Source organism: Pinus tabuliformis, chromosome 1_2, assembly GCF_031772625.1.
Source record: "Pinus tabuliformis cultivar Carrire ecotype Pingquan chromosome 1_2, CPIR1, whole genome shotgun sequence".
Lineage (NCBI taxonomy): Eukaryota > Viridiplantae > Streptophyta > Pinopsida > Pinales > Pinaceae > Pinus > Pinus tabuliformis.
In genome coordinates, this window is record NC_142298.1 from 873,819,310 (window position 1) to 873,837,497 (window position 18,188).

At 35.4% G+C, this 18,188-nt stretch overlaps 1 protein-coding gene across 1 annotated transcript in view; it reads right to left on the bottom strand.

Annotated features, from left to right (window-relative positions):
* Positions 1-8,280: 8,280 nt before the first annotated feature.
* LOC149208745 (uncharacterized) overlaps positions 8,281-18,188 on the bottom strand; it is a 129,075-nt gene continuing 119,167 nt past the window's right edge. The window contains exons 4-7 of the mRNA XM_089396163.1: positions 15,097-15,272; positions 9,503-9,640; positions 9,160-9,299; positions 8,281-9,030 (exon numbers count right to left, since the gene is read on the bottom strand). Of these exons, the coding sequence (XP_089252289.1) occupies positions 8,768-9,030; positions 9,160-9,299; positions 9,503-9,640; positions 15,097-15,272 (717 nt within the window). The 3' untranslated portion in view covers positions 8,281-8,767. The remainder of the gene's footprint in view (positions 9,031-9,159; positions 9,300-9,502; positions 9,641-15,096; positions 15,273-18,188) is intronic.

Consider the following 18,188-nt stretch of genomic DNA (forward strand, 5'->3'; position numbering starts at 1 on the left):
ATCTCCCTCATTTTGGGCTCTAGAGCCCTCTCTCTAGATCCAAAAGCACATCATAGAACTCTGTAACAGTTTATCACAACAATATCCCTCCAACAGTGCAAAATGAAATTGAAAATGCACAAAGAGAAGACAAAATAGAACACGAATTCATCACAAATGAATATATCCCCAAGTAGGTGGTAAATTGGATTCTAGATACAAGCACCGCAAGGACTCGGAATGCCAAGTATATGAAAATTGTGGATATTTACTAGCAACTAAAAGCAATTATGTAAAAGGTTTTAGTCGAACGGTAATTCTTCTTTGTCTAGATGAAACATAGAAGCAAGTCGACAAATTGGACATCAAAGTAACACAGATGACCAATAAACTAGTACACTCGAGTTCCCATATTTAGAGGAAGACACTAATCCACATGTTACAATTTAGGTGGATTACCCTACTAAATAATTGCATATTTGATATTTTATTTTTTCTATGTTTTGCAAGTTTGGAAAATAAAAAAAAAATAAAAAGATAAAGATGAATCTATAGTAGGCAATTTAGGACCTAGTAGATCAAGTAAACAGTGTCTCATAGGTTTTTATTTTAAATTCAAACTTTTTCAGACAAACAATTTTGAGATGTGACTAATTTGGTTTCCCTAATAGAAAACTAGTGCACATGGAAGATATCTACGTTATTTTCTTTTTGGTGTGATCTAATATAATTATCTAACCAACTTAAAAACAAAAGGATAATGAATCCATATCAATTTTACAAAATCTCTTGATCCAGAAAATTGATTAGATCTAATGGTTAAAAACATGTGTTTTCTCCTAAGATACTACAAGTTTAAAAATAGAGAATAAAATATTTTAATTATTATTATTATTACAAAAATAATCAAGCATAATAAGAATTTAGACATACTTAATAACAACGTCAAATTGTGTGAAGGGATGATGTATGCATCATTACAATATGGAAAGGATGTCTAATGTTTTTTGAATAAGCATGTGGAATCTTTTATATTAAACTACATAAATATAAAAATTTGAATAATATTAATCCATGCATTTTGGATCTTATTATTTGTCTAACTCTCTAACGTCTTTGGTTGTGTTTTTGGACTTTTTTATCATAATATTTTTGTGATATTTTTCTACAAATATTGATTTTATATTATTTATTAAGTTGAAGTGGTTTGATAAGATGGTTGGGAGGTAGGTCTTGTACTCTTTATTTGGGTTTAAAATCTCGATGGGGCTTTGGCTAATTGTAATAAAGCCAAAAGGTTACACACTCCCTAGGGTGGGAGGTCCACTTAAGTGATAAGTTTCCTACTATGCATTGATTTGCAAGTCATTGGCACTAGTCTAGAGGTTATAATGATAGTCAACTATACCTAAACATGCCCTCAACCAAATAATCCCAACCAATTGCCAATTCCTTCCTTTTCAACTCACACACTCAAGCACAATGCACATGTTTCTTTTAAAAAAGAGAACATTGATGTATTTAACAATATCAATGTAATGGTATAGATCATTTCAATAATATCTCCATCAAAAATGATCTATACCAATAATCAACTGTTACAATGAATGTTTTAAAGTCACTATAAATAGAAATTTTGAACTCAGAAAGCATAATTTTATATTAGATCAAACAAATCATGTTAATCTCTATATCATTCTCAAACACACCAAGTTCAAATCTTATATAATTGTAGGCTTGTCAAAATGTTATTACTTTCCCATTGCATCCAAAATGATGACATGAATACTCAAAAAAATTATTTATCATTGCAAATTGCATAGAGATGTGTTAATGAGATTTAATTATCAAATTTGCTTTGGTACCCATCATAGTGTATATTCAAAATGTATTTTTATGATGAACAAAATAAATATCAAGGCACATTTTCTGTGTTTAACAAACTTTGCACTACTACATGGATTCTATGATCTTATGACAAAAAGTTTTAGCAAATAGCAAGAAAGGGAAGAATATTTGGTGTTAAATGTCTTGACTCTCTCAAAAGTTCACAGCTATTTCAAAAAAAAAATCATTAAATCGTTAAATAATCTTGCAAATTTTATCAATAAAAAATTCACAATGTATACAAAAAATAAATAAAAGTTAAAACTGCTCGCTATATCAATTATCAAGCATGTCTAGATGCTCTTGATTAGAGCAATTTTACTCCTCCATGGAGACATAATTTTGTCGTTGTCATAACTATGCCACCCTATGCAACCTTTATCATAGCTATGGAGACTTGGAATAAAATTACAACTCAAAGTTCATGCATATATTATTATATATTTCACTCTTCAAAAAATTAGCATATACTTAATGATATTTAAAATAGCAAAAAACATAACCTATGTTTAACTCCCTAATAAGATGCTTGGATTAGAAATTTTCATTGGTTAAGTCATATTAAATCTACCTAAAATCATTTGTTTGACCTAAAATCATTTCAATTTTATATTTACAACGAAATTATATTCAGTTAATTGATCTACCCATCTTTACAATAAAAGCTAATATTTCCATAACCATGTGACCAATTATAGTCGAGCAAGAAAAATATCTTTCAAACAAAGAAAAGATGCAAAGCGCCATCTTTATCATCCCTATGCAAACTTAGAATAAAATTACAATGCAAACTTCATGCATATATTATTACATATTTCACCCTTCAAAAAATTATCATATACTTGATGAAATTTAAAATAGGAAAATACGTAACCTATGTTCAACTCCCCATTAAGATGCTTGGATTAGAAGTTTTCATTGGTTAAGCCATATTAAATCTAAAGTTTCTAAAAACTACCACTTATCTCATTGTTTGACATAAAATCATTTCAATTTTATATTTACAATGAAATTATATTCAACTAATTGTTCAACCTATCTTTACAATAAAAACTAATATTTCCATAACCATGTGACCAATTATAGCCAAGCAAAAAACAAATATTTTCAACAAAGAAAAGATGCAAAACGTCTTTTTAAGTCGTCCAATTATTATTCTTAATCAAATAAACACATTAGGATTGGAAAAAACATATGAGATTCCTTTATGTTCAAAGGGGGGTATACCCCTATATTTCAAGGGTTTGTACTGGGGTGTACCCCTATATTTCAAGGGTTTGTACTGATACCCTTCATCTCACTACTTTCTCATGATTTTGTGATAGATGATTTTGTGATAGTTTCTAATTCAAGGAAACTCTTCCACCCACGCATTAGTCTTGTATGTGTCCACTCCGAAATTTCTAATATGTTTACATTAGTCTTGTATGTGTCCACTCTTGAAATTCCTAATATGTTTACATTAGTCTTACATGTGTCCACTCTGAAATTTCTAATGTGTTTTAATGTTACTAGCTTCAAAAGAAGCTATGCACTCATTTATTATTGGTTTGTTTTTAATTGTTGAAGCTTGTGTTAACTTCGGAAGGCTTTATGCATAAGCTCGGTGTCTTAGTGTACAGAAGAAGATACCTCTTTAGGTGCTTGTTTATGGAGTAAGTGATTTAAATCTTATTTCCTGAGTCTAACTTAAAAAAATGTACAATAATTACAATCAATTAATTATTGCTGACTCTGAAATTTCTAATGTGTTTTAATGTTACTAGCTTCAAAAGAAGCTATGCACTCATTTATTATTGGTTTGTTTTTAATTGTTGAAGCTTGTGTTAACTTCGGAAGGCTTTATGCATAAGCTCGGTGTCTTGGTGTACAGAAGAAGATACCTCTTTAGGTGCTTGTTTATGGAGTAAGTGATTTAAATCTTATTTCCTGAGTCTAACTTAAAAAAATGTACAATAATTACAATCAATTAATTATTGCTGACTTAAATAACGAAAATATTTAAGTGAATTAGGATGATCTCAATCACTAATATCCTAGATCCTTTAAAACGGAGATTAGGGTTAGGAATTTGGGCTTGCTGAAAATTATAAAATAAGCTTAACGAAGAGGGGAAGATAGTGATTTTCTCTAAAATAAGCTTAACGAAGAGAGGGAGAAAGTGATTTTCTCTAAAACGAGAGGCTCAACTACACTGCAACAAAGAGAAAGAAGAGTGCATGTGGATTAGACAGCATTTCTAGGAGGCCAAACTGCTGAAGCAAGGGGGTCAAATTGTTGGAGAGGCTGATTTGCCAAAGCCAAATTTCTTAGGGCACAAAGGCAATTCAAGGAGAAGGTAGAAGGCGGAGTTGCTCGTAAGTGGGGCGAATTTCTCCAAAGGCATGCACCAGACATGCTCATGCAGCTATCCTTGTTTGTGTTCCAAAAATAGGGTATACGTCTATCATTTTCAAATAATTACTTCAAATTTTAGCCACCAAATAGTTGATTTCTTTCTGCACATAAAGGATATCTAAATTTATTTGATATATTAACTAGATCAAGCATAAAAAAATCCAGCGAAATATAGTGCATGGCAAAACCTAAGCAGCTGTTTTCGAACATTAAAGCATGCTTTCAGACGAGGTTTGTTAAAGCAAGACCAGACGTTACAGAAAAATTGCATTCCAATAAGTACACCAGATATAGGGAATGATAGAAAATGTTAGAACACCCCTGATTACAAAATAGTTACAATGAGCTAGTAGCAATGCAAAGGAGCAACTAGCTATGCTAGAATAACTCAATTGAAAAGAGGGTACATGAGATGACACTTGTGAGTCAGAGAACGACGTATGCAAGGTTTTGCACAACTATTATAGTAAATTATCGCGAGGGTAATAGCAGACTCATGACGCTTTAAATGATGTTAGAAGCCGGATTTAGAGAGTTTGGTCCTGTACGTGAGAATCCTATAGCTTAGGGACTTTCACAGAAGTCACAAAATGGATTGGGCACTTGATTGCCAAATCACATTGCTAAATATTCACTTCAAGGCCACATAGAAGACAGAATGATGTTTAATGAGAAAATATTCAAGAACCAGCAATTACTGAGAAAAATCATGAATAGAGTCAAGCGGATCTCCCATGCCAAAATGGATAGCTGCCTGAGTTCCAGTTGATCAACCAGCACAGGAAATACTGGAGAATACTCCGCTACTTGAAAGGATAGTTCAAAAAATTAGGTAAACATGAGACAGCAACACAGAAATGGTGGAAATTGACACATACCCATATGACACCTAAGACTCATCAAAAAAAAATCTACCATAACACCCTCTAAAGGATCTCCTTCCAGATCTGAGAGCATCGGAAGTTAGAACTTTCAAATGAGACGCAAGCTAGGTTGCTAGGAAACGTGGGTGCTAAAGGATCTCCTTCCAGATCTGAGAGCATCGGAAGTTAGAACTTTCAAATGAGACGCAAGCTAGGTTGCTAGGAAACGTGGGTGCGGGGACGGCGACGGGGACGGCATTTTTGGAAATAGGGTGCGTGGGTTCGTCGGGTAACATAATAATATTAAATTTTAATAATTATATTTTATAAATTATAAATTATAAATTTATAATTAATAATATATATGAAATTTGAATTTGTATATTTTTTCAACTTTAAATTTTAAACAAGAAAATTTTAATGATAATCACTTAAACATGCATATTATTGATTAATATTTCATATATATATATATATATATATATTAAAGTTGAAAAAATATAATTAATAATATATATGAAATTTGAATTTGTATGTTTTTTCCAAATCCATTCTGATAATGCATAAATGGACCTGCTTACCATTTTCATCTTATGGCAGTCTGGCACATGCCTTCAGAATAATAGTGAATATCACCTGGTTTGGATTTATGCCAAACCAAAGCATTCTGCCACAAATTGGAAAGCATCCATGCAACAATTGTGGTCAGCATATCCTGCTGTCATTGAGTTCCACAAAACCGCATACCACGCAAGCATCCTATCAAAGAAATAGTCTATAACGCGACTTTTTGAAAGCTTTTCTGGCGGGTTTTTTCGGTCGAAATCCGACAGGAATTTATTGGAATTGCAAGTTTGATAGCTAGTTTCTGCACAATGAAAGCGTCCCAAGGGTTTTCGAGGGTGTTGAATCCAAATATGCAGTTAAAAAACCATTTTAACTGCAACAAATCAAGATTTAACCTCAATTTCTTCCGCCGGATTCCGTCACCGGAATCTCCAAAAAGTCGCATTATAGACAACTCCCCTATCAAATACAGTTTTGCAGGTCAAACTTGTTCCCTAACTCTATATTTCCATATTAACCTTGCAGGCATCATTGTTTGTCTTATCACACTGCTATAATGTCCATCCTTTTCCATGCTTCCAATTTCTCTTCCTATGCTTATCAATTGTTATGTTCCCTGTTTGACCCTCAAACACAAGTCCCCAGTATTAGCTACCATAAAAAAGAGTGAAGATATTAACTATTGTTTTATACAGACAAGCATAACATCTGTTGCTTGATGCAATTAAGTTATTAACTTATTCAATTTAGAGCTGCACCATATTTTCATCCAAAAATGAAACACATGAAATCAGTACAAAATCAATTATACAGCTTGCTGGCAAGCATCTTTTGTCAAGCCAACATATGGAATAATACATTACAGCTATAAACTATAATTCTTGTGTGCATCTCTCTATGTCCATTAATGTCTGTTCTCTCTGTGTTCATTAATGTCTGTCTATGTGTATGCATCGATTTGGGTGCATACATCTACATCTTATATGTATTTATGTGAGATTTGAATTTCAACACTTCTCATCATGAGCAAAAATAGAACAAGAGTGTCTCTGAAAATGCCTTTACTGCTATTTATAAGTCATTACCTGAAGCTCCAAGGAAAAAAAAAGGTCTCTAACTGAAGCCCGATCCCTATTCTGCCCAGACAAGCTCTCTGCAATCATATATCCAAGGAGGTCGACAGTCCACTCACATCTTTTGTTCACTTGAATATCTTGATGTAACTTCAACCTAAAAATTTTGAAAATACCCATGCTACTCCAAACTTCTTGTATGGGCTCTTGTCCTTGAGAAATGCCCTAGGGAGATAAAGCCTTTGGCATGATACATGAAAAGAGTAAACAGTCCTCAAACCTCCACTCCCTTTGTAAAGACACCAACAGAATAATATAGCACTTCCAGCTAACTTATTTTACTTAAGCCTCAATATAAATCCCAAAAAAACAGAGTCGAGGAAATAATGAAGTGGATTAAATCACTTAGGACGGTTTCCTGCATGGTGACCTCATTTATGAACTTGGCAGAATAGTGGCAATTACGACATGCACTTCTTGCGCTTTTGATGAGACTTCAGTGGTCTTTACAACTTGCTGAAAAGCACAAACAAAATATAAGCTTCTTCCTCTTGTAAAACAATGCAGATTCCCACCACTCCTATTGCACATCATGTGATGATCACTACCACCTGCTCCTGTTTCTTATCATGCAGCATAAAGTGCACATCAGGTACATCCCCTGCTTCCTTCATCAACCATGTCAGTCACTGCAATTCTGCATAGATCTCCTCTGTCTGTGGGTGTGATCTATCTCCTACAACAAATGTATGCACTTTGTTCTCAACCTCAATCCAACTATATATTATTAATTATATTTTTAATATAGTTTTTTTATGAAGAACCCAAAGAACCCAACCCGAAGAACCCCAAGAACCCGTTAAAGGAAAAGAACCCAATTTTTTTTTTGAAGAACCCGGTTCTTCATGGAAGAACCTGGTTCTTCTGGGTTCGTCTGGGAAGAACCCGTACCCGAATCCGGTACTTGGGTGCAGGAACCCGGGACGGGTTCGAGAACCCCACCCCCGGGTGCGGGTACCCGTGCAACACAGGACGCAAGTCTATCAATGGATAGACGATGCAGTCTGAAGAAAAAAAAAATCATACATATCAAGACAAGGGGAAAGTGTGGCCAAACAGAAACATTCAAGCTTTGCACCCAAGCTCTGATAAGTCATAATAAGTTATTCAAACAAGTCTACAAAATAGCGTGCCAATAAAACTAAAAGCCAAAAGAATAGCCAGACTAAAAATCAAACGCAGGTAATCTCATCAACCAAATTATCCAAAGCAAGATATATTCTAAATAGTAGAGGGATAAGCAGAATACAAAATGAAAACCTGCTAAAACAGGCACAAATCACATCATGATAATTTGAATCCTACTTAACTGATACATTAACTCTCAGTTGCATACTCGTATTTTCAGCATGGGGTATTGTCACTCTTTATGTTACCTGTAGAAATCATTGTTTTAAAAGGAAGGATGTAAATGAAATAGATTGATCCATAGCAGTAAACAAAAGATGCTCGTCTAACAAAAACTATATAAATAACATTTATTTATTCTGAGCTGCTTGTGTTTGAACTGACACCTTATATGCAGCCAGATTTTATGATAAACCGAATCTGGGCCAAACTTAAGTCTTTTCATTTTCTTTCTTTTTTTTACAACATTCATTTTAGTTACCTTACTACCTTCCTAGTTAAACATCTAATCCAAAAGTCAAGACAGTGATAACATAAAGAACTGAATCATTAAGGTAAACTAAACTATACTGGACCCTTACTGCCATCCTTCAACCATACCAATCTCCAGGAGCTTGAAAAAAAGGAGCACCACCTGCAGATGTAAAACAACCACGTGATATGACCTCATAATCTACTATGTACAGTAAGCAGGATCCTGTGTGCAGTTTGATTTTCCACTTGATCAGCAACAAAAAATTGTACACCTCAGACAAGCAAACTTCAACAAACAGATCAATGGCTTCCTAGCAATGGATATACGCTACTACATTATTATGGATTGGGCTTCTCTGGTTTGTCATTCAAGTGGCCATCTGATGTAATTTGGAATCCTTCAACCTTCTGTACCACATCATCAACACCCACTCTGACCTTGCCACTCAATCCATTTACACCATAACTTTCATTCTCTTCAGAATTCATATTCAACGTCTGCCATATTCTGATTGTTCCATCTTCAGATCCAGATGAATATGATTCACCACCAGGAGCAAAACGCACACAATGAACCGGGCCATGATGTCCCTTGTTACAAGCTGCATGATAAAACATCAGTGATTACCTAATAACAATCAAGAATTTTTCAAGTTATAGAAAGAACTTCAGATTTAGCCGAGACATCAAACTCCACTAGAATGCACATAACCTGTGGGTAAATGTCTTACCAATTTCTTCTCCGGTATGAAAATCAAAAAGACGAACCCACATATCCTCTCCACCAGCCACAAACATGTTGCCCATAGTCGGTTCTAATGAAGCAGACTCCACCATGCATGGCATTGTGTAGCTTTTCACCATTCCAAAGCTGACCACATATTAAAAATACACTGCTTAGTATAACCTTGAGACCAAACCCAGAAGCAACATGCCTCAATATGACACGAGACGTCTGTATTATTGAAAAATCTACCAGATATAGTTAATAAAAACCAAAGAGACATAATTGAAAATTAACAATGGTTTGGATTAAGCATTCAAGAGCATAGTTCAACTCATTGAGGTACTTACTGGTTAGCATCCCAGAATTTTACACTATTGCCATCAGCAGTTGTAATGTACCGTCCATCTTGACTCACTTCAGCACTTGTGACTGGTGATTTTGTCTCCAGAACACGAGCAATCTTCTCTGTCCTCAAATCCCACAGCCTGCCAAATGATGGGGTCTCAGAACAAATCGTATCATAGTTTCTTAAAAAAATGTATGCTTTCACACTTCACTACAGAACTTTGTGCATTTTCAAGTGGGAACCAAAACAGAAGAAAAAGGAATAGCATACAGCAAAATAGAGAAAACACACTAGCCCTATAAACTAAGAGATTTAAATGCATATCCAACCTGCCCCCCTCGGACCTCTATGAATAATGTAATACAAAATTTTATCAAAATGGCATTAAAATTTAAAACACCATCAAAATCTTCAAATAAACCACTAATGTTAAAATTGCAGGAGTCACCTTAAGAAATCAATATTCATGTAGCAAACGACATCTCAAGAGCACTTTTGAAGGCATGCTGAGGCTAGATTTTACATGAATTTTGGAAACATTAAGGGGGGTGGATCCTCACCTCCCCAAACCCAATTTTGTATGCAGAGCATCCAAAAACAGTGTCTGGGATTTAGAAAACAGGTTGTGCTTACAGGCGAAAAAGTCTTTGCCTTCTATAAGGAGAACCAAGAAATCTCTTGTAGACATGTTGATGAATATCATTCAGAAAAATCAAAGCAAAGTCCAAACATTTAATAGTAATCTACAGTGTTCCACGGGGACGCGTCCCCCAGGGTGGGGTGCGCGCACCCCTCGCACCCCACACACCCGGGACGGGGAGACTCTCGGGGGTGCGTTTCCCCACGTCCCCCTTTTGGGGAGACTCGGGGAGACGCAAGGGGGTGCGTTTCCCCAATGTGGGAGACTCGAAAGGGGTACTTCTGGGTGTCCCCCCAAAAATGGGGTTCTTTTGGGCGTCCCCCCTTCATTTTTGTCTAATTACCCTTTATAAACCAAAAAAAAAAATTAAAAATGAAAATTAATTTATTAAAAAAACAAAAAATAAAAATAAACTAAATTAACAATTACAAATAAAAAATTACATGAACAAGTTAGGGTTAACTCCACTTTTCAAGTTTTCATTCTGCCGCCATTCATTATGCTCTTACCTCAACGCATTTTTTTCTTCCATATGCTCTCGCTGCGCCCACGAGAGCTTCAGCGCATCCTCACTCTTCTCCACGCAGCGACTTGCTGTTAGCACTTAGGAGTCGTTGCCCAAAAGGTGTTGGCAAAATAGAATTAGCTATGGCTCTTGCACCCTATTTATTTAATACTGATGAAGCTCTAGTGAGGATTGACATGATTGAATACATGGAGAAGCATGCAGTTTCAAGGCTGATTGGAGCACCACCAGGGTATGTGGGTTATGAAGAAGGGGGGCAGTTTACTGAGTCTATACGTAGAAGGCCTTATGCAGTTATTCCGTTTGAAGAAATTGAGAAGGCACATACAGATGCCTTCAATATTCTACTTTAGATTTTAGATGACGGAAGGGTCACTGATTCTCAGGGTCGAACTGTAAGCTTCACCAACACTGTCATTATTATGACTTCAAACATTGGTTCTCAGTACATTCTAAGTAGGCTTGATGATGAACCTGGCTCAAAAGAGGAACTGTATGAGAGAATGAAGAACAGGGTTATGGAAGTGGCTCAAACGACATTCTGCCCTGAGTTCATGAATTGCATTGATGAGTATATTGTTTTCCAACCTCTAGACCGTGAACAAATTAAGAGCATTGTAAGATTACAGGTATGTGGTTCATCTATCGTCATTCTTTTAGTGAAAACCAAAGCGAAATAGCACAGGTTGGTCAGATATATTAGAAGTTAATTTATTTATAACTTTTTGATTTAATCATATAGAAACAACTGTTTGGAATATATGTTAGTTTCAATTATTATTTTGGTTTTCAATGTAAATTATAGAATGATGATTGATGAATAATAATTGATATGGATCAATGTACATTGTATTTGAATATTTGAATTTCATATTGAATTTTATTATTGAATCTTATGGTATTGAATCTTGATGAATTAGCATTATTGAACAATGAATATGAACATGAAATTTTTAAAATTATATACATATATATAAATTTATAATATATATATTTAAAAGTTATATTATATATACCTCGACGTCTCCTCGTCTCCCCTAAATTTCCCTAAAATTTCAGGGTTCTCCCACACGTCCCCTTTGTGCGTCTCCCCGCACCCGCGTCTCCCCGTCCCGGAGACTTGGTGGAACATTGGTAATCTATACTGTTCAGATAAAATGTACCAAAGTCAAAGAGACTGATTTGTAAATTCATTGGTGTTTGGCCATCAGGAAAGCTAAAATGGGTGGTAGATATAGCTGCATAATGCGCAGTTTTCTTGGCAAACTAAGGGAAATCGCAAGTTTTTTCCCGCATGCCAAGTTCTCACTGAAAAAAGCTCACCAGTTCGTTGAGATTCTCAAAAACACTAACTCTCGAGTTTTTAGGAAAAAATTGCCTACTGTGGAAAAGTTCAGAAATGTATGAGAGCAGAAAAACAATTTAAGGAAAAAATCCCTCAAAACTTGTCCATTTTATCTATTGTTTCTACGAATTGGAGTGAGGAGAGTCCTCCTGCGAGTTTCAAAGGAGAGAACTTGGACTTTCATTGCCATCAAATAATCTTCCATGGATTGGGAATCAGCTATCATTGGCTCTCTTCATTTTAAGTTGTTTTTCGAGATTTATACAAGGTTTGTCTCTTGTTAGTTGTTTTGAACTTTAACTTGGAGAGTTTGTTATTTATTCTACAAACATTCTTTAGTGTTGAAATGTTCATAATTTTTTACACCAGATTTCATTAATCATCAATTAAAATGCCAGAAGCTTTGGATTGATTTTGGAAATATGGTGAACCTTTTGAAGGGGCAAATTCTCACAAGTTGAATTGAAAATTTGATAAAAATCTTTTATCCGGAGATATGAACCATTCAAAAAACATTCTTGCAAGAATCCCGGACCCACGAGGATGACCCTTGTCCGAAAGCTACAAAAAAATTCAACAAGTTGCAGAATGAAATTCAGTTGGAGTAGCAAGAACTACAGGCATATCGACAACAGGAAAAGTAGACAAGATCAAGAAGCACAATTTTATTTCTTCCCAAGATGAACACCGGAGCACAGACTTGCCCCAACTCAATTTTTAAAAGAAGGAAAATAAGGAAAAGCATTGGAACAGGTGTGTCTTATAGAGCGACATACTCTTTAACCTTTTCCGAGAACAATCCATTCTACCAGGAAATGTGGGATGTTATTGTGGCCTCGGATATATGGGCATTACTTAACAGGAATTGAGGGGGACAAACCTTCAAAGGGGCAAAAGGTAAAAATAGTCTAACGAATCAACTTTTCCGGGCATATCTTCCAGTCGATTTTGTCTGAAATCTGGCAGGGATTTCTTGGAATGGTAATTTTATTCAGTAATCTGCATAATCTGAGTGCCCCCAGGGTTTTTCAGGGTGCTGAATCTTTTCATGCATTCAGAAACACATTATAAACAACAAAAATTCCAATATCGTGAAAACTTCTATCACTTGATTCTGGCCAAAAAGGCAAAAACGTTGATTAGTGAGTAGACTGCACCAAAAGAAAATATCAATACCTGGCAATAGAATCCAAAACAATCATGAGAAACCACCAGGTGTGTGGTTATGTCTGGACTCTAAAAGCTGAATGGAAGGAAAGCTTCAAAACCCATGACCCATTTAAATTTCTTGGCTAATTGTCCCAAGCGGGGCAATATTTATGATGTTTGTTGATGCATCTGTTGAAGAAAAGTGTAACTAGGTTCTGTATTTGTAAAATGTAATTTTGATCTTTATACTTGTCAAGAAAAAGAAATATCATCCTTGTAAATTATATGAACAAGTTTCTTGCTCATTCCATAGATCTATGAAAGTCAGAGTCAAAATCATGTTAAAGAGCTCTTCTTGAGCATGTATGTAATGCACATGGGTCAACCTAGTGTCAAGCAGTCCTCCAAGACAAGCATCATTCTCCAAAGAAGTCTGCCAGCGAAAACAATGACAAAGACAGTCAAGTCGGCCTCAAAGTATAATAGATGACATGTCGGCTCAACAGAAGGACGTAACAGTACACTGGCTCATGTCGGCTTGCATACATGGTCAAATAACTATATGTATACGCAGCTAAGAATGATCAATGAAAACATGGAACCTTGGTTCACTCTGAAACTTTGGGATATGATCTTGGTGATACTAAACAGTAACATACTTGATATATGATCCCGGTAATACAAAACAAGTGACAGAATTTCGGTATATGACCTCAGAGGGTACTCTGTTTCGGTGACAGAGAAGGACACTCCCGACTCTCGGCATCCCTATACGATATCCAAGCAAACACTTCCTCGGCACTCCTGTCATCACCATCTCGGTGGATGCTATGTTTCGGTGGATGCTCTGTCTCGATGGCAACAATCTAAGTATCATACTCTCGGCACACTTATGACAAAGAAGGATCACGTAATATAGTCTCAGGTAGCTGTATAACATACAAAACACAGTCTTGTGAATACAAATACAGTCATGTGAGATATATCCTTGGCATACAAAACGCAGTCCTGTACTGAATGCAGTCATATGACATCTCAGTCACAAGTCTCAGTGTAGCTGTGTAATATATTCAACGCAAGCACACTGAACGAAGTTATAATAAATCTTTGTCGCAATTACAATTATGATTTTCATGATTCTGAAAAAGATAAGGAGAATCTCGGCAATAGAGCAGCAACAGTGAACTAGTTGACATTATAAAGATCTCATTGAAGGAACAGCAGTACAACAGCAGTGATGATCTATACAGTGACAAAACAGAGGATTGGTGTCTTGGTCTTGGAGTGGCTCAGGAAGTCAAGGGTTGTGGTCTTGGTGTTTGTCAATAAGAATCTCTATAAGAAGAATTTTGTACGGGTTTTCCTCTCCAAGAGGGAGAGGTTTTGGCCCTGGCAGAATGCCATATCTTGTGCTCATGTCTCTTTGCTTTGATAGCTATTTGTTGAAGTAAGAAATGCACACACTAATGATAATAATCAAAATATTGTGCTAATGATCTAAAGACTAAATGCCTCACAAATAGTTATCATGATAAGAAGAATCTCATTAATTCAATCTGCCCTAGATTCTTGAACAGCATCTTCCCATCTCAAATATGCCACATTGATATGTAAGTCGTGGAAGATTTCATCCAAGATTTTGGTATCCAAGATGTTGTGTAGGTGCAGATGGTCCCATTTATTATGTGGTAGCTGGCAGAATGCTAATGAAGAGACACCCCACATTGTTTCAGACCCATCTGCTGGCCATTGCATTGAGTTGATGCTGAAGGATAATACATATAAGCAAAATTGACTCTCTAAGAGTGACCAAATCAGCTCTATTACTGCTGTATTACTGCACAAATCTTCATATGACATCTCATATGTTGGTTAACAATGACCCCAGTCAAACATAAGAAGCAAGAGAAAAGGTAATGGCAATGAATTTCATACCTCACACCTCCGGCATCAGAATTAGAACTCAATATAGTCTGGTCACTGTGAAGCCATGCTACCGTCCTGATTGAACCAGGAGAATTGTCAACTTCTTTTGGAGGTGCATCAGGGCGGTTCAAATCAAAAATACGGAGTATTTTCTCATGTCCTCCAGTGAGTAAAAGGCTTGTGCTCTGTCACAATGTTACTGATACATCAATAAAATATCAAAATGCTGACTAATAAGTAAACAAGTAACCATGTGCATTCAGAATTGTAAATCAAGTACAATTTCAATCCAAAGAGTCTTTCAGTAACCAAATTTCCTCAAATTCATGACTAAACAATCATAACTGCTGTAGTAAAATCTATTAATTTGACACATTGTAAAATAAACACAGCACCTAAACCGTTTCTCATAGTATAACCTTTCGGAGAATTATTAATGATATATTAAGTATAAAAATGGCATCTCCAGTTAAGAACTGGTGGAGAATTACCATATCCAGTTAAGTGTTGTAAAACGGCCTCGTATTCATTCAAAAAAATTGAGAATATATATATGAAGTGATTTATATAATATACAATAGTTATAGTTTGAGAATATATTTCCAATCATCCTGCCAAACATTATGCAGATACTGAGATGCTTACCACAGAGGAGCAAGATATAAACAGCCAACTGTGAAAAAGTTAACAATATGAAAAGTCATTATCTAATTGAAAAAGTGACGATAGAACATAGTAGATATTTTCATCTACCATCTTCTCTACACACGATCTTAAGCATTCTAGAATAAGCATTTCATTTACCGTATTCTTCAAACAGTATGTTAAGATTCCAGCATAAATAGTTTCAATCTTTTCCAGTTTCCCTAACTGATGAACCATATCAACTAAATCACCAAGTGTTGGAAAGAATTGACAATTTACATGTAGAATTACGATAGAACACTTGAAGATACTGTTCAACACATATTAAAGTCATGCAGAAATTCAATGAAACATACTGATGCAATGTATAACATTAACACCTTAGCTTGTTGTAGGATAGCATTAAATGCATGCTCGGGTAGCAGAACAATAAATTTAAAATAAAAATAGTATGAAATAAGAGCTATAAAATGAAATCTCAAAATTCCTAACAAAAAATATTAGATCATAATGACACTAATGCAATAAGATAAATACTAAATGGAAGGGCCTGGCGGTATGTATTCAATTATCAATAGTTTAGCTTCTCTCAAGTAGTGCAGCAAAAACAAGATTTAGTGATAGTGACACTTGCCAATTATCTTCTATTAGTAAATGAATAACATCAGAGAATCCATTTCTGTTGGCGATATCCATCATCATAAAGCTTCCATGCATCCTCTACATCAATATCCTAAAAAAATTTCCAGCACCGAATATAGTTTGTATCTTGCACTTTGGTAACTGTTAACTGCTGCATATGTAGGGTAATTTTTCCCCACATATTTCTCATCATTGAGTAAATAAAAAATGTGTGCTCCAAATCCTTGTCGTGACACCCTGCAAGCTAGGACAACAATCAAAAAACCAATTCTCAAACATTTGCAGCTCTATCTCCTTGCATCATACACCAACAGATTGAGTTCACTTAGGCCACTGTTGATATCATCCACCAACAGATTTTCAATTAGGAAACTGTTAGTATGTCCACTTGTGGCACATCTACACCAAAATTCATTCCACAACAAAGGAAAGAAATTTTGTTCTTCCGAGGTTGTCCTCTTCTAGAGTAAACATTTTTTTGCAAAGCTTCCATGAAATATTTTAAATTTGTATCAACTATATGTGGAATGTCCCTGCTAGGCCGGTCTTCATACAACATAGAATTCAAAAGCATAGGCCTCAAGTCTAATATTTATGCCCGTCAATTACCTTTTTTTAATTTTCTCTATCACATTGTCCATTGTTTAATAAAGCTCTCCTTAAGTAGAGGAGTCATCAATGCCATTAGCACAGGTTGCATCAAGGCAATCAGATATTCTAGGTTTTCCATCACTTGTTCTCAAGCACCTATTAATGGGTCCTTCTGTAATCAGTGTTCCACAGGGACGGGTACCCCAAGGTGGGGTGCACACACCTCTCCCACCCCCACACACATGGGATGGGGAGGCGGGGAAACGTTTCCCCGTGTCCCCCTTTTGGGGAGATGCAAAGAGACGCAGAGGGGACATTTCCCCCGTGTGGGGAATGTGACTCCCCAAAAAGGGTGCGTATGGGCATCCCCCCTCATAAAGGGTGAGGTGCCCCCCCTTAATTTTGCTTGAAAGCAATAATTTATGAGTGTCGAAGCTTAATACTCAACCCTAGGGCCCTACTAATACTATGTAATTAATAGTAATGTTAAATTCTTTCATTTTTATCCTTTTACTTAAATTTTTACATGAAATGACTTGAGAGTGGTTCCAAACTCATCAAACTTCATATGGAGAAAACAGAATTTAATATCCCATTCAAAATTCAGCAAACTTAACATTTTTAGGATTGGGGGGATATCAATGTTTCCATTGGATTCTATCAAGTATGAGGGTCTGGAACAAGCATTTAAACAAGAGCACCAAACTCAGAATCACCCCATTTGAGGGGAAACATGTCCCCCCTCAATTTTGTCTAATAATCCTTGAATTTAAAAAAGAAATTAAAAAATGGAATTAAAACTAAAAAGAGAAAGACATAACAAATATCAAAACCTAAACTAATCTGCACTCCCTAACTCAATCATTTGACTTACCAAGATTACCTCTACTTGGCTTACCACATAGCACTATCTAACTTACCAGTTAATTGTTGCTTATCCTCCCTCGCAACACTCCTTCAATGCTCATTGTCCATTTTAATTTTCAGTTTTAACTTTCTAGTCTTGACTCTAGATATTGATGACCTTAGACAAATTCTTTGACTCGTCACTCTACTATTTTTGAGTTTTAGTTATATCAATTTACCATTCTAGTCTTCAAACATCAGTATTTTCTATAGTCTATTTTTCTTAGTACTAATTAGATTCTAGAATGATGAATAATGAATTTAAATTTTAAATCAATTTAGAATCTAGAATGATGAATGATGAATTTAAATTTTAA